At 63.6% G+C, this 23,514-nt stretch overlaps 1 protein-coding gene across 2 annotated transcripts in view; it reads right to left on the bottom strand.

The window, feature by feature from the left end:
• Positions 1 to 23,514, bottom strand: part of PRR5 (proline rich 5) — a 54,649-nt gene that overhangs the window by 7,049 nt on the left and 24,086 nt on the right. The window contains exons 2-6 of one of the 2 annotated variants that reach the window (XM_070600498.1): positions 22,214 to 22,333; positions 11,862 to 11,942; positions 6,107 to 6,155; positions 4,723 to 4,780; positions 178 to 269 (exon numbers count right to left, since the gene is read on the bottom strand). In XM_070600498.1, the coding sequence (XP_070456599.1) occupies positions 178 to 269; positions 4,723 to 4,780; positions 6,107 to 6,155; positions 11,862 to 11,942; positions 22,214 to 22,323 (390 nt within the window). In that variant the 5' untranslated portion in view covers positions 22,324 to 22,333. Of the gene's footprint in view, positions 1 to 177; positions 270 to 4,722; positions 4,781 to 6,106; positions 6,156 to 11,861; positions 11,943 to 22,213; positions 22,504 to 23,514 lie in introns of those variants that run through there. The other variant, XM_008508323.2, reaches the window with a different exon arrangement.

Raw genomic sequence — 23,514 nt, 5'->3', positions numbered from 1 at the left:
CCTTAGGAGAGAGCTGTTCTTGTTGCCACTTTGTGGGTGGGAAACAGGTTCTAAGAGGTCCAGAGATGTGCCCAGGCGCAGACAGCCCATAACTGGCAGCAAGGGCAGAGGGTGTGCCCATCCCCAGGCCGCGCTGTCACTATGGCCCCGGGTCCCGCAGCCGCGGGGGCCGCTCACCTGCACCGGGTAGAAGACGGCCTGCAGGGTGGGCAGCACGTCGCTGAAGAAGAAGTCCCAGGTCTCCGCCAGCGAGTCCAGCAGCCTCTGCCCTGCGGGCACAGGAGGCCGTCACGCCCGTCCCCAACGGCTCCGCAGGCACTCCACTCCTCCAGGTCGGCAGCCGTCTCCACCATCCACAGGAGGACGCGGGAGCCGAGGGCCGGGCTCTGGGCCGCGGAGACAGCCCCCTCCCACTGCCCCACGCGAAAGGCACAGAACGCTCATCAGCTCTGTGGCCCGTGCCTCAGTGTCCCCATTTGTAAAACGGGACAGTGACAGGCTGACCTCTCAGAGCCAATGGGATGAAACGAGACCGACCAGGCCTGGGGCAGCAGAGTGCCAGCGACACTGGCGCTAAGTGCCTGGTCCCTCACCAGGCGCGCCCTGCGGAGCCCCACTTTCATCCCCGTCTCTCCCGATTCACCCGCCAAGCAGCTGAGGAGTCCACCCAGCCATTCTTCCCTCCCGTCTGTCCATCTGTCCACGTGCAGAGCACCCACACTGTGCCAGGCCCGACACGGACCAGCGAGGGCCCAGGCAGCCCGGGTTCCATCAAGAGACAGAAGGCAGGACACTGAACAGCAATTACGAGGACAAGGGCAAGGGGTGACCGCACTGGGCAGAGGAGGAAGCCGAGCCTCCAAGAGGTTCAGGTCTCTCCCTTGAGAGGCTGGGTCCCCGCCACCCTAGGTGGCCTGAGGTGGGATCTGGGGACTCAGGGAGACCCCGTCCAATAGCAGCAACATGTCTCAGGTAGGAGAGTGGAGAAGAAGAGAGGGTCAGGCTGGGAGGGCTTCCTGGAGGAGGTGCTATCCAAGCTGATTTGGGATGATGGCTTTGCCAGGCTGACTGACACCCTTGGCGTGTGAACCACGAAGGCAGATGTGTAGAAAGCAGACTTCTGGACAAGCTCTGCAGGAATTTCTGCCAGCCCTGGGGAAGGAGCCATCCTCGGGGGGATGGCCAGGGGACAAGGGCACAACTGAGGTGCCCAAGCTGGCTCTGGGCGCCCCCAGGAAAAGCGCAGTGCTGAATGGTCAGTCCCTCTGCCTGGACTGACAGAAAGCTGGGGGGAAGGGCGCCAGGGTCCGGGATCAGCAGCCCCAGTGCCTGTGGCCAAGGCCTCTGCTCCTGGGCGGGGTCCCCCTTGGAGCCAGACTAGCCATCAGCCGGAGAGAAACGGGGTGTGGTGGGTGTCTCCGGGCGCGGAGGGGAAAGCGCCACAGGCTGGCCGGCCTCCCAGACTGGCCTGCTCACGCCTCGAGGTTTCCACGGCAACGCGGAGGCTAGACAGAGGCCTCGGCCTCTCTCCTCGCCCCTCCCGGGCCCCAGAAAACCCCAGGGCCGTACAGGCGCCGGGCTCGGGGAGGGGGCCGGCCTCGTGCACAGCACAGCCCATCTGCTGGCACTGCGGCTCCCTGCCCTGCAGCCAGCGCCCATCCTCCCGGGGCCACACTTGGCTCTGGAGCCCAGGACGGGCGGGTGCTCAGCGCGCTGGGAGCTCTGTCTGCACAAAAAGGTCCCTTCAGGTCCCCGCCGTGTGGGCAGACGGGCGGCTCTGAGCACCAGCCCTCCTCCAGCCCGGGGGCGGAACCACCATGGGAAGCAGGGGCTGTAAAACCTGGGGCCGGCCCGCCAGACCCGCTGGCTGACTCATGGCGGCACCCACCAGCCAGGTCCCCACTGGGCACGGTGGTCTGGGGGGGCGGGGTCATCAGGGGTTGCAGAGTCAGGCGGCAGTGCACTGAGGCCCGCTCTGCGTGGCGGTGGGACCCCAGGGAGTCCCTCAAGCCGAGCCTCAGTGTGGCCCTCTGCAGAACGGGCGCCTCAGACGTGCTCCCAGGCCCGGGGCTGCCAGCTGCCACGCGGCCAGTCTCAGTGCTGGCCACTGATGGGTGACCGGCGGGCTCACAGGCGCTGCATCTGTGCCGAAGCTCAGGGGACCCAGGCTGTGGCAGGGACCCTGGGCTGGTTCTCCCCCAGGGGTGGGTCTGTCTGTCTGCCTGCCTTCATTTAGTCCGAGAGCCCTGAGGGCCCAGGTGCAGGCCCCGGAGGCCGGAGTGAGCCAGGCTGGTGTCAGCTCAGGTCTCAGCTCATCGTGGAAAGACCCCAGGGACAGCGATGACCACAGGGCCTGGCTGCAGCCAGAGCTCACTGCTGTTAGCTGTTGCGACATGACCACCAAACCTGGACTTTGGATGCCGTCCCGGGAGGGAGCCTTCACCTCAAGGCTGGCCCCCAGGCTTGCCACCCCCAGGAATTGCTCTGCTCCGGAGCTGATGTCCAGGGCCTCACTGGAGGCTGGAGGGAGGGGCAGGTGGTGAGGGTATGAGCTGCCCCATGTGGAACTACCCGCCCTGCCCCCAGCAGAGGCAGAGGCACAGGCGAGGCCATGGCCACTCATAGATAGCAGTCTCAAGGAAGAGCTCTCCCTGAGACCCAGAGCGGGTGGGAGTGGAAGGGGGAGGCGCTCACAGCTGCCCTCCCAGCGTGCGGCATCAGCTGCCGTTCCCACTGTACAGCTGAAGGGGACCAGATGGCCTCCTGCACAGACCACATTTTGAGGTCCTACTCCAGGACCACTGCCTCCATGCAGCCCTCCCTGACCGCCAAGGTGGAACTAGCGTATCCTTCCCCTTCCCCTGACATCCATGACACTGGACTGTCACCGTCTGGTCCCTGGTGGTGTCTCCCCTGCACTGTGGGCCTGGGTCTCCTCCATCTCTAGGTCCCCAGAGGCCACCAGGGGCCTCACAAGTACTGAGCACGTAGATGGGGCCAGTCCAACCCCACAGTGTTAACTAGGGATACTGAGGCCAAAGGGAAATGACGTGTCTGGGGCAGGATGGGAACTGGAGGCCGGGCCCTCTGGCCCCCACCCTGGGGCTCCGTGCCTGTCCCTGAGGCCTGGGGAGGTTGGCCGGGGCTAGCCCTCCCTGCTGGGTGGCCTGGCAGATACGGCCGCTACAGGCAGGACCCTGCTGGGCCACACAAAGCTCCCTTCTCCCAGGGTCCCGGCCGCCCTGGGCCAGGCTGGTGGGAGGTGCAGACACTGCTGGAATGCGGGAGGCAGGGGAGGGCGTGGGAGCCATCTCCACCAGGTGCCACACCCTCACCGCCCTGTCCAGCCGGCTTCCGGGCTGCCTCCTCCAGGAAGCCTGCCCAAAACCTGGCAGCCTGTGCTTCCCATTGTGAAAGGAACAGGGCACGGGCAGCTCGGGGTTCCTCCAGAGCCCACCAGGCTGCCAGGCCTCAGTCTCCCCCTCCGTGAAACGGGCTGACACCCCTTCCTTCGAGGTCCGGAGGGAAGACTTGAGAATGAATCTGGAGCAGAGCGAGAAGAGCACAGGCTGCCACATAGCAGCCACGTGGCCTGGGCAGGTTGCTGAATCCCTCTGTGCCTCGGTTTCCCCATATGTTCAGTGGCTCCTCCACAGGGTGGCTGGGGGAGCCAACGAGTTAGGAGACGGAGAGCACGCAGAACAGTGTCCAGCACACAGCAAGCACGTGCCCGAGGCCCGGTACACAGCAGGTGCTCAACAAACGCTCCTGGAACCTGACCCAGTGCAGGGCCTGAACCCAGACAGCAGGCCCTCAGCAAAGGCGCACACATTTGAGCCGGGTCCTCCTGTAACCTGACTTCCCCTGACGCCACTTCCCTCCGGCGAGGAGGCGCACCCTGCGGGTGTCGGTCCACGGACACGGGGGGCCCGAGGGAGCCGGGACCTGGCTTGTCCCGCCAGGACCGAGGGCCCGGAGGAGGGAGACGGCGGTGGGTGAGAACCCCGACTGCTGAGCCCCGACCCAGGCAGAGGCTCACTGGGACTCGGGGGCCTCCGAGGGCGAAGGTGTGTGCACTGCGGTCAGGCTGACCAGGGTCTGAGTGCCACCTCCACCTCTGCCTTGCAGTGCGGCCACGGACGAACAGCCTGTCACCACTCTATCGTCCCCCGGCTGTGACATGGGAACAAGGACCCAAGGCCTCACAGAATGGGTGGGAGCATTACAAGACAGACTTGCCCAGAACGCCCTGCGCGGCCCCAAACCCCGTGAGGCCGCTGCTCCCATCCAGGTGGCAGCTCCCTGCTTCGGCTGCTTCCCTGTGGAGAGTCAGGGCCGCCTCTGCCCTGGCCCCGCCCCCTCCAGTCCTTGGAGACCCTGACGGGGTTCCCTGCAGCCAGAAGGCCCGTGGGCGTCGAGTCGAAGCGGGGCATCTCCCTGACGTCTCTGGCCCCCCTGGGCCCCAGCAGACTGGAGGGCAGACGCTCTCCCCAACAAGGGCCCCTCCTGGGGCTGGATCCCAGCCCTGCCGCCCCGGAGCATCATTTCTGCCCCTTCTCGGCCCTCCAAGAGCCCTGGGGGCCCAGCAAGGCTGGCAGGGCCATGGTTCCAGCAGGCACGCCTGCAGAGCCACCATCCTGGGGCACCAGCCACGGTGCCCGGCAGCCACACCAGCAAGCAGGTGGCGCGGCACACGGTCCCGGGTGCAGGGCTGCCACTCACCCTCGTAGAAGCGGATCTTGTCCCGCAGGATGACCATGCCCTTCGTCAGCAGCTGGTTCTGGAAGACACACAAGAGATGCCGTGACTGCCCTGGGGCCTGGCGGGAAGGGCCCCTGAGTCTGCCAACAAGCAGCAGACGCCCAGGCGGGAAGGGACTCACGGAGGTCCCACAGCCCACCTGCGGAGGACACTGACAACTGAGCCCTGGGAGATGGGCCAGGCCTGGATCCCACGATGAGGGGGGACTTTCAAGGAGAGAGGCCCAATGACCGAAGGCCTGGCTTGAGAAAGGCCATCACTGACAACCACAGAGCTGCGCTCGCTGCCTGGGGCATCTCGGCTGAGGAGGACACCGTGTGGTCTCTGCTCCAGCCCCGACAGCTCACAGGGGGAAACAGCCCGTGTCCATGACAGATGGATGGATGGACAGACAAAATGGGGTATGTCCATACTGGGGAATACTACTCAGATGTGAAAAGGAATGCAGTGCTGACACAGCTAGGACATGAATGAACCTCTGAAACGCTGCTCGGTGACAGCAGCCGGACACAGAAGGCCACATGCTGTGGGTTCCACAGCTATGAAACACCCAGGACAGGCTGACCCAGGGCCAGGGCTGTGGGGTGAGGAGTGGGGACTGAGTGTGGCTACGTGGGGCTCCTTTTTGGGGAGATAAACACGTTCTGGAATCAGTGGTGATGGTTACACCACTCTGTGAACACACTAAAAACCACCGATCGTACACTTTAAAGGGGTGCGCCATGGGGTATGTAAATTACACCGCAATAAAGCTGTCAAATTAAAAAACCAACCCCAAACCCACGTGATGCGCCCGGGCAGGGCAGGCCCCCCGCTCTGAGCCTGCACAAGGACGTCCCTGCACGCCCCGGTGTCGCCCTCGCCCGTCCTGGCTGTGTGACCTTGGCAGGCCCTCACGTCCCTGAGCCCCAGCTTGCTGTGTGTTTGCCGACTCTGCAGGCCTGTTGGCCAGACGGGATGTGACGAACGTAAGGTGCTGCACGGCCTGGGACCGAGGGGCCTCGGGGACGCTGACATCTTGCTGACGTTGTCAACACGCAGCTCAGGGCACTGGGGGGTGGGGGTGGCAGATGACCCTACACTGATGTCCCAGGAGGTGGACAGCTAGTAACAAAACTAACCCTGAGGGCTTCCACATGCCAGGCACAGCGGAGAGACCTCCCCTGCATCTTGTCACTTAACCTTCACAACAATCCACATCGGGTGGATGAGGAAACCGAGTCACGGGGTGGGGGAGTCCTCGGATCCGAGTGCTCCATACACCCACCGAGAGAAGGTGACCCCCTGTCCTTTCCGGGCAGCTCGGGAGCAATTCCAGCCCAGCTGGAGAGCAAAGACCACCCACCTGTAGGTACTCGGTGAAGAAGGACCCCAGCTCTGTCTTCAGCAGCTGCCTGTGGGCGGGAGGGGAGATGAGAGTGAGGAAGGGTGCGAGTCACAGACCACGTGGGGGGCCCCAGGGCTGAGGGGGAGACCACCCGGCTCGGCCCAACATGGGGGGGGGGACGTCCCCGTCCCTGAGCTGCAGGGGGATGGCTGGCCTGCACACTCCCGTGGTCCACACTGTGGCTCGTCAGGTGCCCACCCCCATTTCGCACAGGAAGAAGCTGGAGTCCCCAGAAGGAACCGAGGGCCACAAGCATCTCACACATTCTCCGGGTGACACCCGGCAGGGCTGGGCCCCCAACGCCCAGCTCCCTCTGCCAGGTCCCGGAGCTGACAGCACATCACAGCCACCCTTCTCCCCCAGCAGGGCCTTTTCATGGAGTTTCCTCCTTCACTCTAAGCTCATTCCGTCTTCACCAACCCAGCAGCCGGTGCTGATGGTGGTTCCTTTTCACAGGGGAGGCGAGAGAGGCTCAGAGAGGTCAAGTGACTTGCCCAAAGCCACACAGTATGTACCAAGTTGGGGTCTGAAGCTTGTCCTTGGTACTTATGGTGACAATTCCTTGCCCCACACATCCACAGGCTGAGAGAACGGTGGGCGTCATATTCCAGACCAACAACAGCCTGAAAACACCTGGGCACTGTCAACGTCAGGCCCGACACAACCTCCCCAACAGTCCTTACGTTCTGAACCAAATATTTCAAAAACCTCAATCAGAAGCCGATCCTGAATGATAGGAGTCCTCGCTTGGCAAGGATCCCATAGACAAGAATTTCAGCGAGCACGATTTCACGATTTCATTAAGTAACACCTGCCCCCAACATGGCTCAGACGTCGGTTACTCTGGCACGTTATCTGCGAGCATCTGCACACAGCACAGTCTGCTGCCAGCTCTCCAGGCCACAGGTCACGACACAGGTGACAGACGTGCCGAGGGTCAGCGACCAACCCCGTCACTCCTTGCAAAGTTGGTCTGTCACTGGTCCCTGCGCATCTGTCACTCATTCACGCACGGGCAGCAAAGTGCATAGCTCTGTTGCCTCCTTGTCTCCCAGGAAAAACCCAGTGACATTTCCTAGAAATGCAAGAGCACAGAAGAAGAGCACACGAACATGCAGCGAACAAATGAGGAGTGGCAACGCCGACCGAGCAAACGTCGTTCAGACTGCTCATAAGTTTTTACAAAGAAATAAACACTTCTCCAATTTTCTTACGTTTTAAATTACAGTGTACTAGGTGAAATACTCACTTTACTATCTTTTTCATTCCCCCATACGTTTATAGCCAACAGTGACAGAGCCTTCAAGATTCTGACGGAAGTTTTTGAAGATCATGGAGCAACCGTCCTTTCCCAGTTGATTAATGAGATCGCTGTACACAGTTTCCGCACAGCTGTTCAGGCAGGGCCCTGCGACGCCGTGCAGAGGGACTAGCTGTATTGTTCAGAAGAAACACGTTGCAGAAAAAGCCGAAATAGCGCTTGCTTTCTGCGGGCCACCCACCTTTCCCGCCTGTCGTGCCCGGGAGTCAGAGGGTGACAGTCACTGGCTCCTGCCTCGATCAGCTCTCTCAGCCTTGGAGCTCTGTGTGTGTGTGTGTGTGTGTGTGCGCGTTTGGGGGGGGGGGGCCATGGAACTCACTCCCCCCACACCCCGAAAGCAGGTGCTCTGGTCCTCTAAGGCCTTTTTGGGGCGGCTGCATTTCATCTTCCTGGCGGAGCTGTAAGCTGCACCCCAGTTCAGGATGGGCTGCCCCCACCAGCCCTGTGGGGGTGGGGGTCTGGGAGCTAAGTGACTGCACAGGTCAGGTGGCCTGTGCAGGGTAACCAGCACCCCAGCTGCTGCGATGGGGTGGCTCCTGTGTCCTGACCATCAGTCATCCCTGGGGCTTGGGACTTCCGGCAGGACCTGCAGGTGCACAGGAGATGGGGTGGGGGTGCGAGGAGGGACCTGCTCCCTGAGTAGCTCTTAGTGGCCACAGCCAAGCCAGGCCGGTCACAGACCTCGGCTCACAATACCCCGACGGGAGGCACTGGTGCCCCTGTCCTATGGACGAGGGAACCGAGGTTCAGAGTAACAGCAGGTGACTGGCGGCAGCCCCACAGCCCTGCCGTGCCCATGGCTGGCAGCCTCAAAGCACAGGACTGACGTCATGTCACAGCCCACCGCCAGCCCTGCCCGACAGTGAAATTAACAGGGGCGTGCACCAGGCTGCACTCCGCCTGTGACAGCAGTGGGGAGGAAGAGGCGACCGGTGTGAAGTCAGGGACCCTCTGTGGTCAGCCCCCCCCCCCAGCAGCTCCTCCCTCCTCTCCCACTGTCCCCAGGGCCCAGCCATCTTAGGGCCTCCGAGGACCAAGCCATGAGTGACCTCGAGCTACTGTGGGATCCCCATGTCCAGGCTGAGTCTATCTCAAGATCAACACCTGCATGACAAAGAGGCCACTCTGGGCAAGGCCAGAGAGCAAGGAGCAAGGAGGGAGGGTCTTCTTAACATCCCAAGGCTGAGCCTGGGTAAGTCCGCTCCACATGCTGCAGGCCAGAGGGCAAACCCCTCCTGCGTCTGAGCCCCACACCCTCATTGTGGCCTGAGCCCCCCAGAAGGTGGAGCCGGAGCGTCCAGGGGGTCCACTGGGATCAGAGCTGACCCTCAGCGTATGCAGCTGGTACTCAATAAAGCCCTCCTTGCTCTCTCCCCTGCTCACAGTTAGTGACCATGAGTGTGAATAGTGATGAATGAATGAATGAATGAATGAAGGTCTCCGTCAGGGCCGAGCAGGCCCTCAGCTCCCTAGGGCTGGAAAACAAGGAGTGGTTCTGAGGGAGCCCGTCTGGGGCGGCTTTGCCCCACTGCTGCTGCCCGTGGGCACCCCACACCTCCTGACAGCTCCTCTCAGCTCACACGCCACGAGCCCTGGGCAGGGGGAGGGCTGGGCCGGCCGGGATAGTTCCTCCACCCGGGAAATCTATGATGCAAAGTCTGTCCGTTTCCGTATCTTAGAAGAAAGGTGGTCAAAGGCAGGAATGAAGAGAGAGGGCTGGACGGACGGACCAGAGTTCATCCAAATGAACACGAGCGAGACTGTGACAGACTCACAGGGTGGGAGAAGGATGTGCAAATTGGTACCCAGAGAGGGTCTAGATCCAGGATATATAAACTTATTACAACAGTAAAGACAAATAATCCTATTCAAAAAACGGGCAAAGGAGGGGAACAGACATTCTCCAAAGAAGATACATGAAGGGCAATAAGCACAGGAGAACACGCTCAACGTCCTTAGTCAAAAGGGAAGTGCAAGGTGAAACCACAAGACGGCACTTCACACCCACTAGGACTTTCAGAATTAAAAAACCGGAAAACAACAAGTGTTGCTGAGGACGTGGGGAGCTTGCTGGTGGGATGTACAATGGTGCCGCTGTGGTGGAAAACAGCTGGGCGGTTCCTCAAAAAGGTAAAGGCACAGTTGCGATATGAGCCAGCCATTCCAGGCCTGGGTACGGACCCGAGAGAGATGCAGATGCACGTCCACACAGAATCGCGGACACGGATGCTCACGGCAGCCACCTCACAACGGCCACAGGGAAACAACCTGAACGGCCATCAACAGAGGAACGCATCAAGAGAATGGCGGGTTTTCTGTGCAGTGGACTACGTGGCCTTGAAAGGACTGAATTCTGACACGCGCTCCCGCACAGATGAACCCCGAGTACGGAGTTCTCAGTGAAAGGAGCCAGACCCAAAAGGCCACACACAGGTTGGGTGGTTCCACTTATGAGAAATCTCCAGAACAGGTAAACCCACAGAGACGCAGGGTTGACTGGTGTTTGCCAGAGGCTGGGGAGGGGGATGGGCAGTGACCACGCAGGGGTACCGGCCTTTGGAGGGGCGACGAAATGTCCTGGCATTAGACAGTGGAGATGGCTGCACAATCTTGTGACTATACTAAAAACCAATGAACAGTACATCTCAAAAGGGTGAATTATATCTCAAAAAAGGAAAATAAACAAGATGGGGAAATAACAGCGTGATGGCTATCCATCAGTCCTGTCACTGTCCACCATCCCGGCCCTCCCCATGTTGGGGTACAGCCCACGGACCCCTCCCCTCAACCTCAGGGACCAGCCTGGAGAACCGAGGGAAACACTCAGACGACCATGCAGTCAGTGGCTCCAGTCACAAGGCTCTCTCGTGGGATCACAGCTAATGACCGATTATGGATTTAAAGCTTAATTAAATTCACTTAATTTAACGTGGCCACATGATGGAGAAGAGCTGGGGTTCAGGACTGGCCAGGGAGCCGTCCTGAAGGACCCCCAGGCCGAGTCCAGCTCCACCGACCGGCCCCACGATCGCAAGCAACCCACCGCCTCTCTGTGCCTCCGCTTCCCCATCTGTGAAATGGAGATAATACGGTACCCACTTCCCAGGGCCGCAGCGAAAGTGAAGGCACGGACAGCTCGCGGCACGGGGCTGGCACAGAGCAACCCCACCGGAAAGCCGGTTGCTACTACTTAACCATCCCCACATTTACTTGAACTGGCTAAAAGCAGCCGTCCCCAAAAACCTAACCGGCCAGGAGCTCCTCGTCTCATGTCACCCCCGGCCTCTGCCCGTTTCTTGGGGGAGGAGCCCAGGCCTGGCGAGAGGAGCCCGGGCCCAGGGCAGCTCCTCTGTCCCCCGCCCCCAGCACACACCCGGGGTTTCCCCGTGTTGCTGTTTAAAGCCCCAGCAACCCCTCAGGCTCGTCACAACGGCTGTTCCCTAAGCAGAGGCGTGTTAGGAAGATGGGGCTGCCAGGCCCCACCGAGAGCCCTGGCGGCCCCCAGGGCTGGAGGAGCTCGAGAAAAGCAGGACCCCTGGCAGGTCACATATCCAGGGCCTGGGAGAGGCAACAAGCCCCTGCTGTGTGGCTTCAGCCAGCCCCTTTCCCTCCCTGGGCCTCAGTTTACCGTCTGTAAGGGCCCCTTCAGCTCTGTTATACTTGGGTCGGGGTGGGAGTGCCACGTATGAGAATGTGGCCCCCTCCCGATGACCGTTTGCTCCCGCCCTGAGCTGACGCGGAGGTTTGCTGCCTGTGCTCCCAGCCGCTCTTTCCACACAGGGCCAGCGCAGCACAGGCCAGGGCGGGAGGGAAACAGCGCCCAGGTGGGGAAGGCCTCCCGGTACAACTGTGTGATCTGGGCAAGTCTCTCGACCTCTCTGAGCTTCAGCCTCCTCCACTACAGGGCAGGACTAACGCCGCCAGCCTTGCAGATTCTCTCGAAGCCCGTCGTCCTGGGCTCCTTCACAAGTGTTCGTTTCTCGGCCACGGACAGGAAAGGAGGGGCGTTCGGCCGGGCTGTGATGGCTTTTCCGGAATGACACTCCCGTCATTAGGCAGGTGGGTCCTTCCTCTTAACAGAGTAAATATCCTTCATGATACTGGACACCAGCGGGACAGGGGCATTATCTTGAGCCACTGTCAAGTCCCACCCTGCTTCCCCTGAAAATAAGTCCTGGGGGGGGAGGGGACGGGACCTGCCAGGTCTGAAAGCCACGTAACCAGGGCCTGCAGTGAAGGTTCCCACGGTGGCCCGGTGGTCACTGTCCACTGTGGCTCTAACGGTGGGCCCTCAAGTGTGGCTGGTGGATTGCCAGGCCCCCCACCCTGGCACAGCTCTCCCGTCACTCACGACCCAGGCCTGGGCCAGGACCGGCCAGGACAGTCACTCACCGGACGCCTTCGTTGAGGCTGAAGAGCTCCTGGTCGGGCAGCCCCTTGCGCTGGAAGACGGCAATCACCCCGTTGTGGATGCTGCGGGGAGAGAGGAGAGCTGCCGGCCCGAGGCTCGGGGACCCCGCCCCGTGCCCAGGCCTCCCTTCTGCCGCCCTCTCCCGCTCTGCTCCTGGAACAGAAGGGGGCCGCTCAGACACAGGGCGCCCAGTCTCTCTTAGAAGCAGGCACTGGAGCTCAGGGACCGGCCGTCCCTGGGGGACCCTGGCCACACCAGAGCCTCGGTTCCCATGTCGATCCCAAGATCCCACACCTCCAGCCCCAGCCTCCCCGGAGCCCCGGGCCTGAGTCACCTCCTGGCCCCTTTCCAGGATGTCCTGTGTACCCCGCACACACTCTGCTGCCAAACCTCGATGTGTCACCTTCCCTGCAAACTCGGCTTCCCTTCCCGTGCTCGTGAACTCTCCACACCTGGGCCAGAAACTAGGGGGCACCCTCTCACTGCCTCTCCCACCGCCGAACATAGCCAAGTCCAGCTGGCTTCCTCACCCTGTGCTTCAAGGTGCCTGTGAGCTGGCTCCTGCTGACCCTCGACCTCCCTGAGCACTGCACACCCCTGTTATCTGCACCCAGCCCCACTGGGGTAGCTGCCTCAGGCCACAGGGCCTTGGCACATGCCCTTTGTGCTGCCTGGTCCTTCCCCTCCCCCTCTTCCATCTACTTCCTTCAGATCACAGGTTGTCCTCGGCGTTTACAGCACTTGTCAGTGTGTAACCGCAGCTTTACGTCTTATCTGTCTGGTTATCTGGTTTCCACCATTGTCTAGAAACCTCGAGAGCACAGGGCTGTGTACTGCTCAGGACTCCGTGCCCAGCGCCTGGCTCAAAGGAGACCCTGAGAACCATTTGGTGGAAATTCATCCTGCTCTCTCTCGCCCTCCAGATCCAATCGACCCTGAAGTCCCACCGTTGTGGCCTCCTGGACCTCTGGGTTCACGCCCACCTCCCTGGGGAACTGCTCTCCGCTGCAGCCAGAGTCTGTCCTGCCTAGGCCCTGCGAGGCAGCCACTGCCCTGCAGACACAGCCCGAGGCCTGGATGCGGTATTCGAGGCTCGTAGGGAACGGCCCCTCCCTGGGCCCCTCCCTGCATTCCGGGACAGCCTACGTTCTAATCACACGGAGTGCTGGACACGGTGGGGGGGGGGGCGGCACCCCTCTGGGTCTTTGTGCCTCCTGCCTGGAGGGCCCTTCTCCTCCCTGTTTACTAGGCAAGCAGCTATTCATACTGAAATCTCAGCTCAGAGGTCACTGCCTCCAAGAAGCCCTCCTGACCCCTCCCTTCCCCCTGCAGACTCATGTTCTGGCACTTTGCTGATTCATTTTCCTGTTAGTGCCCCCGCCCCTTCCCAGTCACATGCACCCAAGGGGAAGAACCAACCAGAACCAGGTCTGGACAGTGGGACCCCTTCCACCTGGGACCCGGTCGCTGCTCTAAAGCGCGCCGCCACAGACCAGCAGCCACGATTCTTGGTGTGGAGGGGACAGCTGAACACGTGCTGCTGTTCCCATCACAGAGCAGGAAGCAGCCATGAGCTCCAGGTGCCCTTGTCTGCCTTCATCCAGCTCCACCCTCCCCAGCGACATGGACCGGCTGTCCACTCTGCAAATGGGGACACTGAGGCTCACAGAGGCCGAGTCCCCTAAGCCCTCGCCCGTGAGGCCTCCCACGTGGAGCCAGGGCTGGGCAGGGTTTGCAGGGCCCCAGCCCCAGCGGGTGAAGGAGGCTCTGAGCGGTGCGGGGGTGCGCGTGGCCTTCAGGGCCGGGCCCGGCCAAGAACCAGCTCTGCCCAGGAGTCAGCACCGGCCTCTCCGTTGGCCCTGGCCGCACCCGCGCTGGCCGCTCGTCTCCGGACCCAGGGTGCCTGATGACTGTGGGGCCTGCTGAGTCCAGGGGTGCGCGCCCTCTGTTTTCTGCCTGAAGTGGGGTCAAGAGCGCGCCCGCCCAAGAGCCGGAAGGATGAAATCCGGGGCCAGCCTGAGCCCGGGGTATGGTCACAGCCAGGGGCGTGCTCACCTGTTACAAGTCCCCTGTGGGCCCGGCCCCACGACGGTGTCACAGGAAGGCTGCTCTCCACTTACAGATTTGGCAAAGTGAAAGTCCGACAGGAAGTCTAACGGCCGCCAGGAAGCCAGCTGTCCCACAGCAGCCGCCACCCTGGAATCCCAACAGCTGGAAACCCACGCCTGGCCCTGTGGGGCCGCTGCTGGGGGATGTCCTGGACACAGTGCCGGGGGCTCAGCCCCATCAGCCCTGCCTGCTGGAGGAGTCAGTGGAGGGGCATTCTTGACCACTGGAGGCCCAGCCACTCCTGAGGCTCAGAGGGTCCTTGCCAAGGTCTCCTGGGGGCCCAGGCCTCCATGAGGCAGAGGGGACAGCATGGGCAAAGGCCCCGGGGCAGGAGGAAGCCAGTGTGGTGGAGCCCAGGGGCCTTCGTTGGAGGCCACAGCAGCCCCTGGCACAGTCCTCCTATGCTCGTGGGTTGCTTCTCCGGCCTCCCCGTGTCCTTTCTCCTCTTCCATTAAACCTCCCAGAGGAACCCCCCAAACTCGGGTCCCCCTGCCCAGAGGTGAACCTACGCCAAGTAACTTGGAATGGCAAAGCCAGCTCTCTGGACAACGTCGTCTCCGAGGCCCTCAGGGGGTCCGGTGCATTGTGGCCATTGTACCTCCCTCCCGCCTCTGGGCCTTCGTCCTTGCTGTTCCCTCTCCTGGAGGCCTGCCCTTCACCATCCTGGGAGCCCTGTCCCAGCCGCTCACACCTGTCGGGGAGGCTCTGATGCCCCGCCCCCTGCGTCATTTTGGTGGGGCTGGTCTCTCTGGTTTACCTGTTAGCCCCCACTCCGCCCACGCCCAGCCTTGCCCTGGGGCTGCTCAGAGCACCCCAAGCCACGGTTCTGAGCGTGAACTAAGTCTGATTCTCTCAGCACACGCCCGAGAGCAGCACCCAGCCGGGGTCACCCTGGAGCTCCAGCCACACTCCCCACCCCGCCCGACTCCTGCCCTGTGCACCCTGCCCCAGGCTGGTCCAGGGGCGGGCCTGGGTGTGACCCCTGCTCTGGGCTTCCTGGCTGTGGGCCTCGGCCCGGGGACCCGACCCCCTGTCCCTGGGCTGCCCACCCACATGACGGGATTCATCATCACAGCTCCTACAGGAGACACTGCAGGGGTGCAGATCGTGCCCGGGGGTCGTGTCTGCTGTGGGGTCGGTCGGCAGTGACTTCTGCGGGACGTGCTCCCCAGAAGCCTGCACCACAGCTCAACCACCTGCTGTCTGCGGTTTTCGCCATCTCTTCCTTCCAACCACTGCACGAGGCAGGGACGGTTCCACCCCAGGTCGCAGAAGGAAACACTGAGGCTCAGAGAAGCCAAGGGACTGCCCAGAGTCACACAGCTTCATACCCGGCAGGGCGAGAACAGAGCCCTGGGCCCCAGCCTCCCACCCCCACGTGGCTGCTCAGAAACGAGCCCTCCTTGCCCCCCACCCAAACCCGGGATGGGGGGGACAGGCAAGGCCCCACTCCTTCCCGTTTCCTCCAGTGGTGCAGGCTGAGGTCCCATGTTCTTTCCAAAGTCCAAGCTGGGTAAACAAGAAAGCCCTGCCGTGTGCCACCGGGGGAGAGAGGAAGGGTGGGGAGAGTGAGAGCTCCTCGTGTAACTTCTCATCCCCCAAAATAGAAGTGAAACCCCAGCCGTGCCAGCCCATGGCCTCCCAGACCAGAGACAGGCAGGCCCAGCTGGGGGCACTGGCTAAGGGTCCCGTGGAAACTGCAGGTGGCCTCCGGGGTGCTGCAGGGGGAGGCCCGAGTGGAAGCTGACCTGTCCCCCCTCCCCTCGCCGGGAAGTCCCTCACAGGAGCCTGTCCCTCTCCCCCTGCAGGAGGACCGGAGGGCGCGGCCGAGTCCCAGCATCGCTCACCTGAGCACTGGGCGGGCACGGGGAGAGGGGAGCCCTGCAGGGAGGGCTCCGGGGCGCCCGGGACAGGGTGGAGACCTGCGGCCACAGGGGCTGATGGGGACAGGATGGCAGGAGTGGGGGGGGGCCCTGTGCTCAGGCTGGGAGGGGAAGGGCTGACTGTGGGGCTCCTGGGGGCACCTGCCTATGGCCACCCTGGGACCAGGTGGGGCTAGGAGAAGGTGGGACCCCCGCGGGCAGGTCCCTGGCCACCACCACCTCTCTCAGTGTTACCCACCTGCCCATGCAGGAAGGCCCAGCAGAGGGTGGGTGGGGGCCACCCAGAGCCTGGCCTCTGGCAGGTCAGCCAATGCAGGGGACCCCCGGAGAGGCTAAGGCCTGGGCAAGTCCTTTTTCAGGCTCCGCTCTGGACCTGGCCTCAGAGGACAGAGCGGGGCAGGCCTCTGCCAGGTGCTCTCCTCGCGCTGCCTGTTTGGTGCCCCTAGAGGGCCACTGGGACCCCCAGTGCACTAGCACTTCCTGGGGGCCCTCCCACTGGTGTGGAGGCCCAGCTCATCTCAGGACCCGGCTCCTGGCCAGTGGCTCGAGGGCAGGGATGGATAAGCGGGTGCAAGAGACGCAGGGGTGCTGGGCTCCACAGGGTCCCCACGGGCCCCCTCAGGCTCCTAATGCCACTGGCTGCCACCTGGGCTCCCGGTGCCCGCCTCAGCTCCCACCCCCCCTCAGACAGCCCAGACCTCAGTCCTCGCTGTGCCCCGTCCATCCAAGGGTGACCAGAGCCCCACTGTCCTCATCGGGATCACAGGGGGTCACACCTGGCCCCAGGGGATGAAGTGAGGGGACCGCCTGCCTCTGCGCCGGCCGCCCCAGGAGCAGCGTCCACTGGCCTCCTCTTCACGCCCAGGGGACAGGCCCAACGAGGTGGGTGACTCGGAGCCCAATCCTGCCCCACATGGGGCCCCCGTCGGACGCTCTGGGCAGTGGGGGTGAGAACACCATGCAGGCCTGTGGGCAGGTGGCCTGCTCCTCAGCAGACAGGTGTCACTCTCACCCTCGTTTCAGTCCTCCTGGCTTAATTTCTCCCCCACCCCTGCGGGGTCCTGGCTGAGCTGGAGGGGCATTATGCTCTCCCCTCCTCACGGGGCACCAGGCGAGGGCCTGGGGCTCTCCTCCAGAGGCTCACCTGCCCAGGCAGGCACCCAATGCAGCTCAGACCCGCCCGTCCCGACTGGCTGTGGAGGGGACAGTGGAGGCCCACATCCTCCCACGGGGCCCGGGCTTCACCTCCCCGACCCCGGCAGCTGCGAGGCCAGGTTCTGGACGCCGTGGATGGGGAGGCACCTGCAGCGGGTCCTGAGCCCAGGCTGGCAGGCGGGGAAGGGGCGGCCCAGGGCACCCGGTGGGCAGCGAGGGAAGCCGGCGTCTTATGTCCTGTGGCTACCGTGACAAAGACCACGACTCGGCGGCTCAAACAGGCCGGAGCTCCTTCCTCGCGGCTCTGAAGGCTGGGGGTCCTCAGGCAGGTGTCGGGGGGCTGCTTCTCCCGGGGGTTCCAGGGGAGAGTCCACTCCCTGGCCTCTTCCAGCTTCGAGCGGCACCCACGGTCCTCGGCCTGGGCTCTTCCTGCCATTCCCAAAGCCGGCAGTGCAGCACCTCAGCCTCCCCCCTTCCACCCTCACCCCTCCTGACGCCTGGGCCTCCCCCTCACAGACCTGGTGACGACCCGCCCGTCCCGGGAGCCGTAACTTCATCACAGCCAGTTCCCGTGTGAGGGGCCACCTGCACAGGTTCCAGGGACTCGGGGTGTGGGCGTCTTCGGGGGCCCCCACTCTGCGGACCACACCACACTGTCTCACGGGGAGGGGGCGGTGGGGGGGAGCCGAGCACAGGTCCTACCAGCCTCCAACCCCCACTCCTGGCCCATCGATCATTCCAGAGGCTTTGGCCAACCTCCTCTGGCCCCTCAGAGACCCCCCAGGAGGTGGTGGCAGAAGCACAAGCATTGGAGTCAGACTTGGGCGGTCCCTGCACCACTCTGAGCCTCAGTGTCCACATCTGCACCACGGGGGTGATGAGTGCCCCTCGCAGATGCTGCAGGGACAAAGGGCACCTCCACACCCAGGCTTGGACGGGGCCTGGTGTGGGCCCGGGCGGGTGTGCACCACCGTCTGAGGGATGGGGCACTCCCGGCCGCTGGGCACTGCTGGCAGGAGATGTGGGGGGCAGAGAACTCCGGGGGCTGGGCCAGCGGCCCCGGCCAGGACTGGGGAGGGGGGTGCGCTGCAGCCTCCAAGCTCTTACACCGACACACCCCTCCCTGGCTGCAGCGGGACACAAACTCACGTGTCCCCAGGCAGTGGCTTCAAGTCAGACCCGGGTTCGGACTCCAGACCCCGACGGCAGCTGGGGATCCTGATCAAGTCCCTCAACCTCTCTGGCTTCAGTTTCCCTATCTGTAACCTGAGAAGTGTCGCATGCACAGTGTGGACTCACACTCTAACCTGCTCGCGGCCTCTGCTCTCACTTCTACAAGGTGGTGGGGGGTGGGCTCCGGGCTCTCCAAACCCCACGCGTTCGGGCAGGTCCAGGCCCATGACGGTTAACACCCTCCAGCACAAACGCAGTGATAGGGGACCTGTGCTGGGGTCTGGGGAGCTCCCTCCCACCCCCCGGGTGGCCCCTCAGCTCAAGGATGTGACCTGCCTGGAGCCGGAGGCCCCGCACACGCATGGGGTCCAGACCCAGCAAGGCGCTAACTGGGGCTTTCTCAGGGGGATGAAGGGACAGAGAGGCACAGGACGTGCCAAGCCTGGGTCCTCGAGGAAGGAGGGGATAAGGGACTCCGGCGGGAGCGGCAGGTAAGCCTTCTAAGGCCCCCGCCCCCTGCAGCCCAGCGTGCTCCACAGGGACACGGCTGCCTCTGGGGCCTGGCCCTCGGCGCTCGGCTCGCACTGGGGGCCAGCACTCGAGTGTGGCCCACTTTCTCTCCTCCCAGCGCTAAACACGACCTGCAAGGACCACGCTGGTGTACTGAGTCCCGGTTTCCTTCCTGACGTCCTCTGCCGACCCTCAGCTCCAGGACGCTGTTCTCGGCTCGCTTGATGTCCCAGGCCCAGCCGAGTGCCGGTGGGTGAGTGAGGAGTGAATGAATGAATGAAGGAATGAACGGCTGAGGGAGTGCATCGATTCCACTCCACGAGAGCAAGCTACGCGTTTCTGGCCCATGTCCAGATGAGGAAACAGAGGCACACGGGATTTAGGGGATGTGCCCAGGGTCACCTTAGCGGGTCGCTCTAGTGTCCCCCGGAAATTCATGTCACCTGAAACCTCAGCTTTTCTCTGGAAACAGGGTCTTTGCAGACGGAACTAGTTAAGGATCTGGCGGTGAAGTCACCCTGGATTTTGGGTGGCCCTACATCCCATGATTGGCGTCTTTATAAGAGAAAGGGGAGAGAGGTCTGGACATAGCGAAGGACACATGGAGAGGGAGGCAGAGACGGGAGCGATGCAGCCACAAGCCAAGGGGCCTCCAGGAGCTGGAAGAGGCAGGAAGGACCCTCCCCCGGAGCCTCTGGAGGAAGCATGGCCCCACCGACACCTTGATTTTGGACTTCTGGCCTCCAGAACCATGAGAGAATACATTTCTCTTGTTTTAAGCCAAGTGTGTGGCAATTTGTTAGGGCGGCGCTAGGAAACTACTGTGGGCACCTGGATGAAAGGCCTACATCTCGGACTCAAAACGAGGAGTCCACACTCAGCCAGGCAGGCCCCGCAGACTGTCTGACCCCAAGGCTGCCGTCCTGGGGGCCCAGCAGAGAGCACTGCAAGGACGGGGGGTGGGCAGGCGGGCTGGAGGCAGTTCCAGCTCAGGGACCTGGCAGGGCAAGGCACCTCGCCCCTCCCTGGCTCAGGCCCCACTGCCCAGGGAGGAGAGAGCAGGGCCCTGGCTCTCCATGTCCTACGTGGGCAGGTCTCCTGGTACTCTGCGTCCCCTTGCTACCTCTAAAGGCAGAGGGCTAGTGACATCTCCCTCCCCGGGCTATGACAGTAGCCAAGGGAGCCAAGGGACAGGAAGGGGCCTGGCACATAGTAGGAGTGGCAGGCGGGAGGTACCATGGGTCACAAGGGGCCCAGCACATAGGAGGAGTGGCAGGCAGGAGCGGCCACAGGTCATGAAGGGGCCTGGCACACAGTAGGAGTGGCAGGTGGGAGCTGCCATGGGCCACGAAGGGGCCCGCACATAGTAGGAGTGGCAGGTGGGAGCAACTGTGGGTCCACAGGCCCAGCACATAGTAGGAGCGGCAGGTGGGAACAGCCGTGGCTCATGAAGGGGCCTAGCAGATAGTAAGAGAGGCAGGCGGGAGCTGCCATGGGTCACAAAGGGGCCCGGCACATAGTAGAAGAGGCAGGCGGGAGGTACTGTGGGCCACGAAGGGGCCAGCACATAGGAGTGGCAGGTGGGAGGGACTGTGGGTCCACAGGCCTGGCACATAGTAGGAGGAGCAGGCAGGTGGGAGCTGCCATGGGTCACAAAGGGGCCCGGCACACAGTAGGAGTGGCAGGCGGGAGCAGCCATGGTCCTCAGTCGGGAGGCCTGTAGGGACGGCCATGGGAGGGGTGTGTTCCTCTGCAGCCGGCCAGGCCAGGCCGAGGCCCAGAACAGCGCTGCCATCCCCAAGTTCCTTTCAGTGAAAAGCAGTGGGGGACTCGGGTGGCTTCCCCCTCCACACGCCCCATGAGCTCTGAAGACTCAGAGCTGGCCCCAGGGTGCCCCCTCTTCCACCTGGGGAGCCGCGGCAGGACCGACCACAGCAAGAGACCTCAGCAGGGGTGGGGGTGGGGGGCTCACAAAGCTGCTGTCGCTGAAAGTTCAGGAACCAGCAGCCTCTCGAGGAGCCCCCCAAGCCCCCTCCCTAGAGGCCCAGCCAACACGAGTTTGGGCTTGAGTTACAGAGCCCCTAACAGCTGCCCCGCACTGTGCTGAGGGCTCTTAACACACATCTTCGCATTCGACCCCTGCCACAGCCCTGTGAGCTGGGCACTCTTATTAGCCCCTCTTATGGATAAAGGAATTGAAGACCAGAGAGGTTAAGTGACTTGCTTAAGGCCACGCAGCAGGGAAGAGGCAGAGCTGGGATTTGAACTAAGTCTGTCTGGCTCCTTCCACTAAACCATGGCAGAGGAAGGAGGAGGAACACTGCTTCTATCTCAATTCTCCGAGGAGAATAAGACTCAAGAGAGAGTGCAGTCAGGAGTCAATGAGATCCCCAACAGAGTCCCCCCCTCACTGTCCCCACATTAGTCCTGCAAGGAGGAATGTGCATGCCCACCGACCCATAGGGAAACTGAAGCAGACACGTGGCAGCCCTCAAGCAGTCTGCAACTTGGAAGGGGACAGAAGACAAGGATGTGGATGACCGTGTCCCGCCCGGTGCACAGGAGGGTCTCAAGCTGGCAGCCCCGTGTCCACCGGGATGCTCATGAAGCGACCGATTAACGGAATAAATGAGTGTCCATGTTGACAGCCCGGTTCCTGGTGGCCAGGACCACAGCTGGTGGAGCAGCTGGCAAGAGTCCACTGCCAGGTGTGTGTGGGGGTGGGGGGCAGCATGCGCAGCCCCCTGACCAGCCTGCCTCTGTCTCTTCCCCTCCCCTCCCACTCTCCTTTTGGTGGATATATCTGTTTTCTGAAAGGGCTCATGAGCAGACACGCTGGGGAATCCCACTAAATCAACCGTCTCTTTTCCGGATCCCAGCCCTGCTCTTCAAACAAAGCTGAGGGCGGGGGCCCTTCCCACGCCCCTGCTTGTCTGGGAACGGCCCCCGGGGGGAGGGTCGTGTAAGGAATGCCCGGCAGCTGCCGCACCCCCGCCGACAGCTGGGAGGACAGGGGGCCGCTCAAGGGGAAACCACCCGCCCACCGCCGACCAAAGGGACCTTAACAGCGAGACAGGAAGCGCAGCGGAGCCCCGGCCCCCGACTGCGCCGGCGAGGCTCGCTTGCTCATCCGCGAAATGGGAAGACTTCCTGCCCTCTGTACCTCCCAGGTTGCCAAGAGCGCCGGAGCGGAGACGGGGGAAGACCCCCAGGGCTGGGGGCGCGCGGGCTCCAGCCCACCCCGCACCCCCGCCGGGCGCTCTGGGACCAGCGCCGGGGCCGCGGCCCCATCCCTCTGTTTCAGGAACACGTTGCACCAAACTTCCCTCCCGGGCCGCACGACTCTGGCGGAGCAAGTTCTTCGCAAACTGTGAAGTGCCGCGCTGCCCAGGGCACTGTTCCTAGCTGGGGGCCGGCCCCCGCCCGCGGACCGGCTCGAGAGCTCCCCTCCCCCGGCTCTGGGGCCCCGGGCCCGCGGGCGGCCCGCGAGGGCGCGGCCTTACCTGTTCCAGGTGGCGTTGGCGCAGGCCCGGCGCTGCTGCGTGCCCCGCTCGTCCGCGGCGGCGGCGGCCGGCTCTCTCTTGCCCAGGTCACTGAGGCTGGGCGAACTCATGAACTTCAACCTGCGGAGAGTCCTCATGGTGACCCGGAGGCCCGCGCCGCGCCCACGCGCGCCCGGCGCCGCGCCCTACGCCACGCCGTGCCGCGGGCCCCTGCCGGCGCCGCGCCTCTACGAGGAAACTTGGGCGAGAGCAGGAAGCCGAGCGGCCCTGCGGGGTCCCGCCCCGGGCCCGCGCCTCCGCTCCGGGCCCCGCGCCGGCCGCCCCGCCGGGTTAATCATTGCTCCGAGCGGCCGCAGCGTGGAGCGCCAGGAGCGCGGCCGGCGCGCGGACCCGGCGCAATCGGAGGCCGGGGGGCGGGGCCCGGGGCGGCCCCGGGGGCGGAGCGGGGGCGGGGCTGGCGGGCCGAGGCGGGGCCTGGGGGGGCGGGCCCACGAGCTGGGGGCGGGGCCGCTGCCGCCTCCGCGACCCACAGTCCACTCTGCGGAGGGCGCGCTCCGCCCCCTCCGCTCTTCCGGGGGCCACGCGTGCCCACAGGACACCAACGCGCACGGCACGCACAACCCAACCCCGAGCGCCCGCCCCGCGCCGGCCGCTGCGGCCACACTCGCACGATGCTCAGCTTCGTGCCCGCTGCCAGGCTCCCCGCTCCTCAACGCCCCACCCACAGCCCCCCTCCTCGCCATCCCTCCCCACGGAGGCTGCACCCACACGGATCCCTCCAGACCGCGCCACGTGGACACAGACTCCTCCGTGGTTCTCATGAAGACTGAATGGAGGCCTTCAGCCTCGGCGCCTCGGGCCAGGACCCACCCCACCCGGTCCAGCCTGGCCTGGCTGCCCTGACCGCCCTCCTCTGACTTGGAGGAGCTGCCAGATTTTGCGGGGGGGAGGGCGAGAATCAGGAGTGGCCTCCCAGGGTAGAGCCCAGCCAGGTCTCTGGGACGGAGAACGGAGAAAGCGAGCGGGCCCCCTGAGGCCCTGTGGCTGGGGAGAGGGACCCCAGTGAAGGGAGGGCACGGCCTTGGAGCTCCCCGCCTGCTGCACACAGCGCTTCTCCATGCCTGACCTCAGGCCAGTCTCCCTCAGGGAGGTAGGAATTCTTCCTCCCATTTTCCACTTGAGTAAACTGAGGCTCAGAGAGTTGAACAGATTGCCCAACATCATCCAATCAACAAACGCAAAGCTAGGCCTAACCAACCGGCCTCCAGTTTCGGGGCTCCCCACAGGGCTGGCCTGCCCTG

This window comes from Equus przewalskii, chromosome 29 (assembly GCF_037783145.1).
Source record: "Equus przewalskii isolate Varuska chromosome 29, EquPr2, whole genome shotgun sequence".
Lineage (NCBI taxonomy): Eukaryota > Metazoa > Chordata > Mammalia > Perissodactyla > Equidae > Equus > Equus przewalskii.
This window is presented reverse-complemented; position numbering and strand designations above follow the sequence as displayed.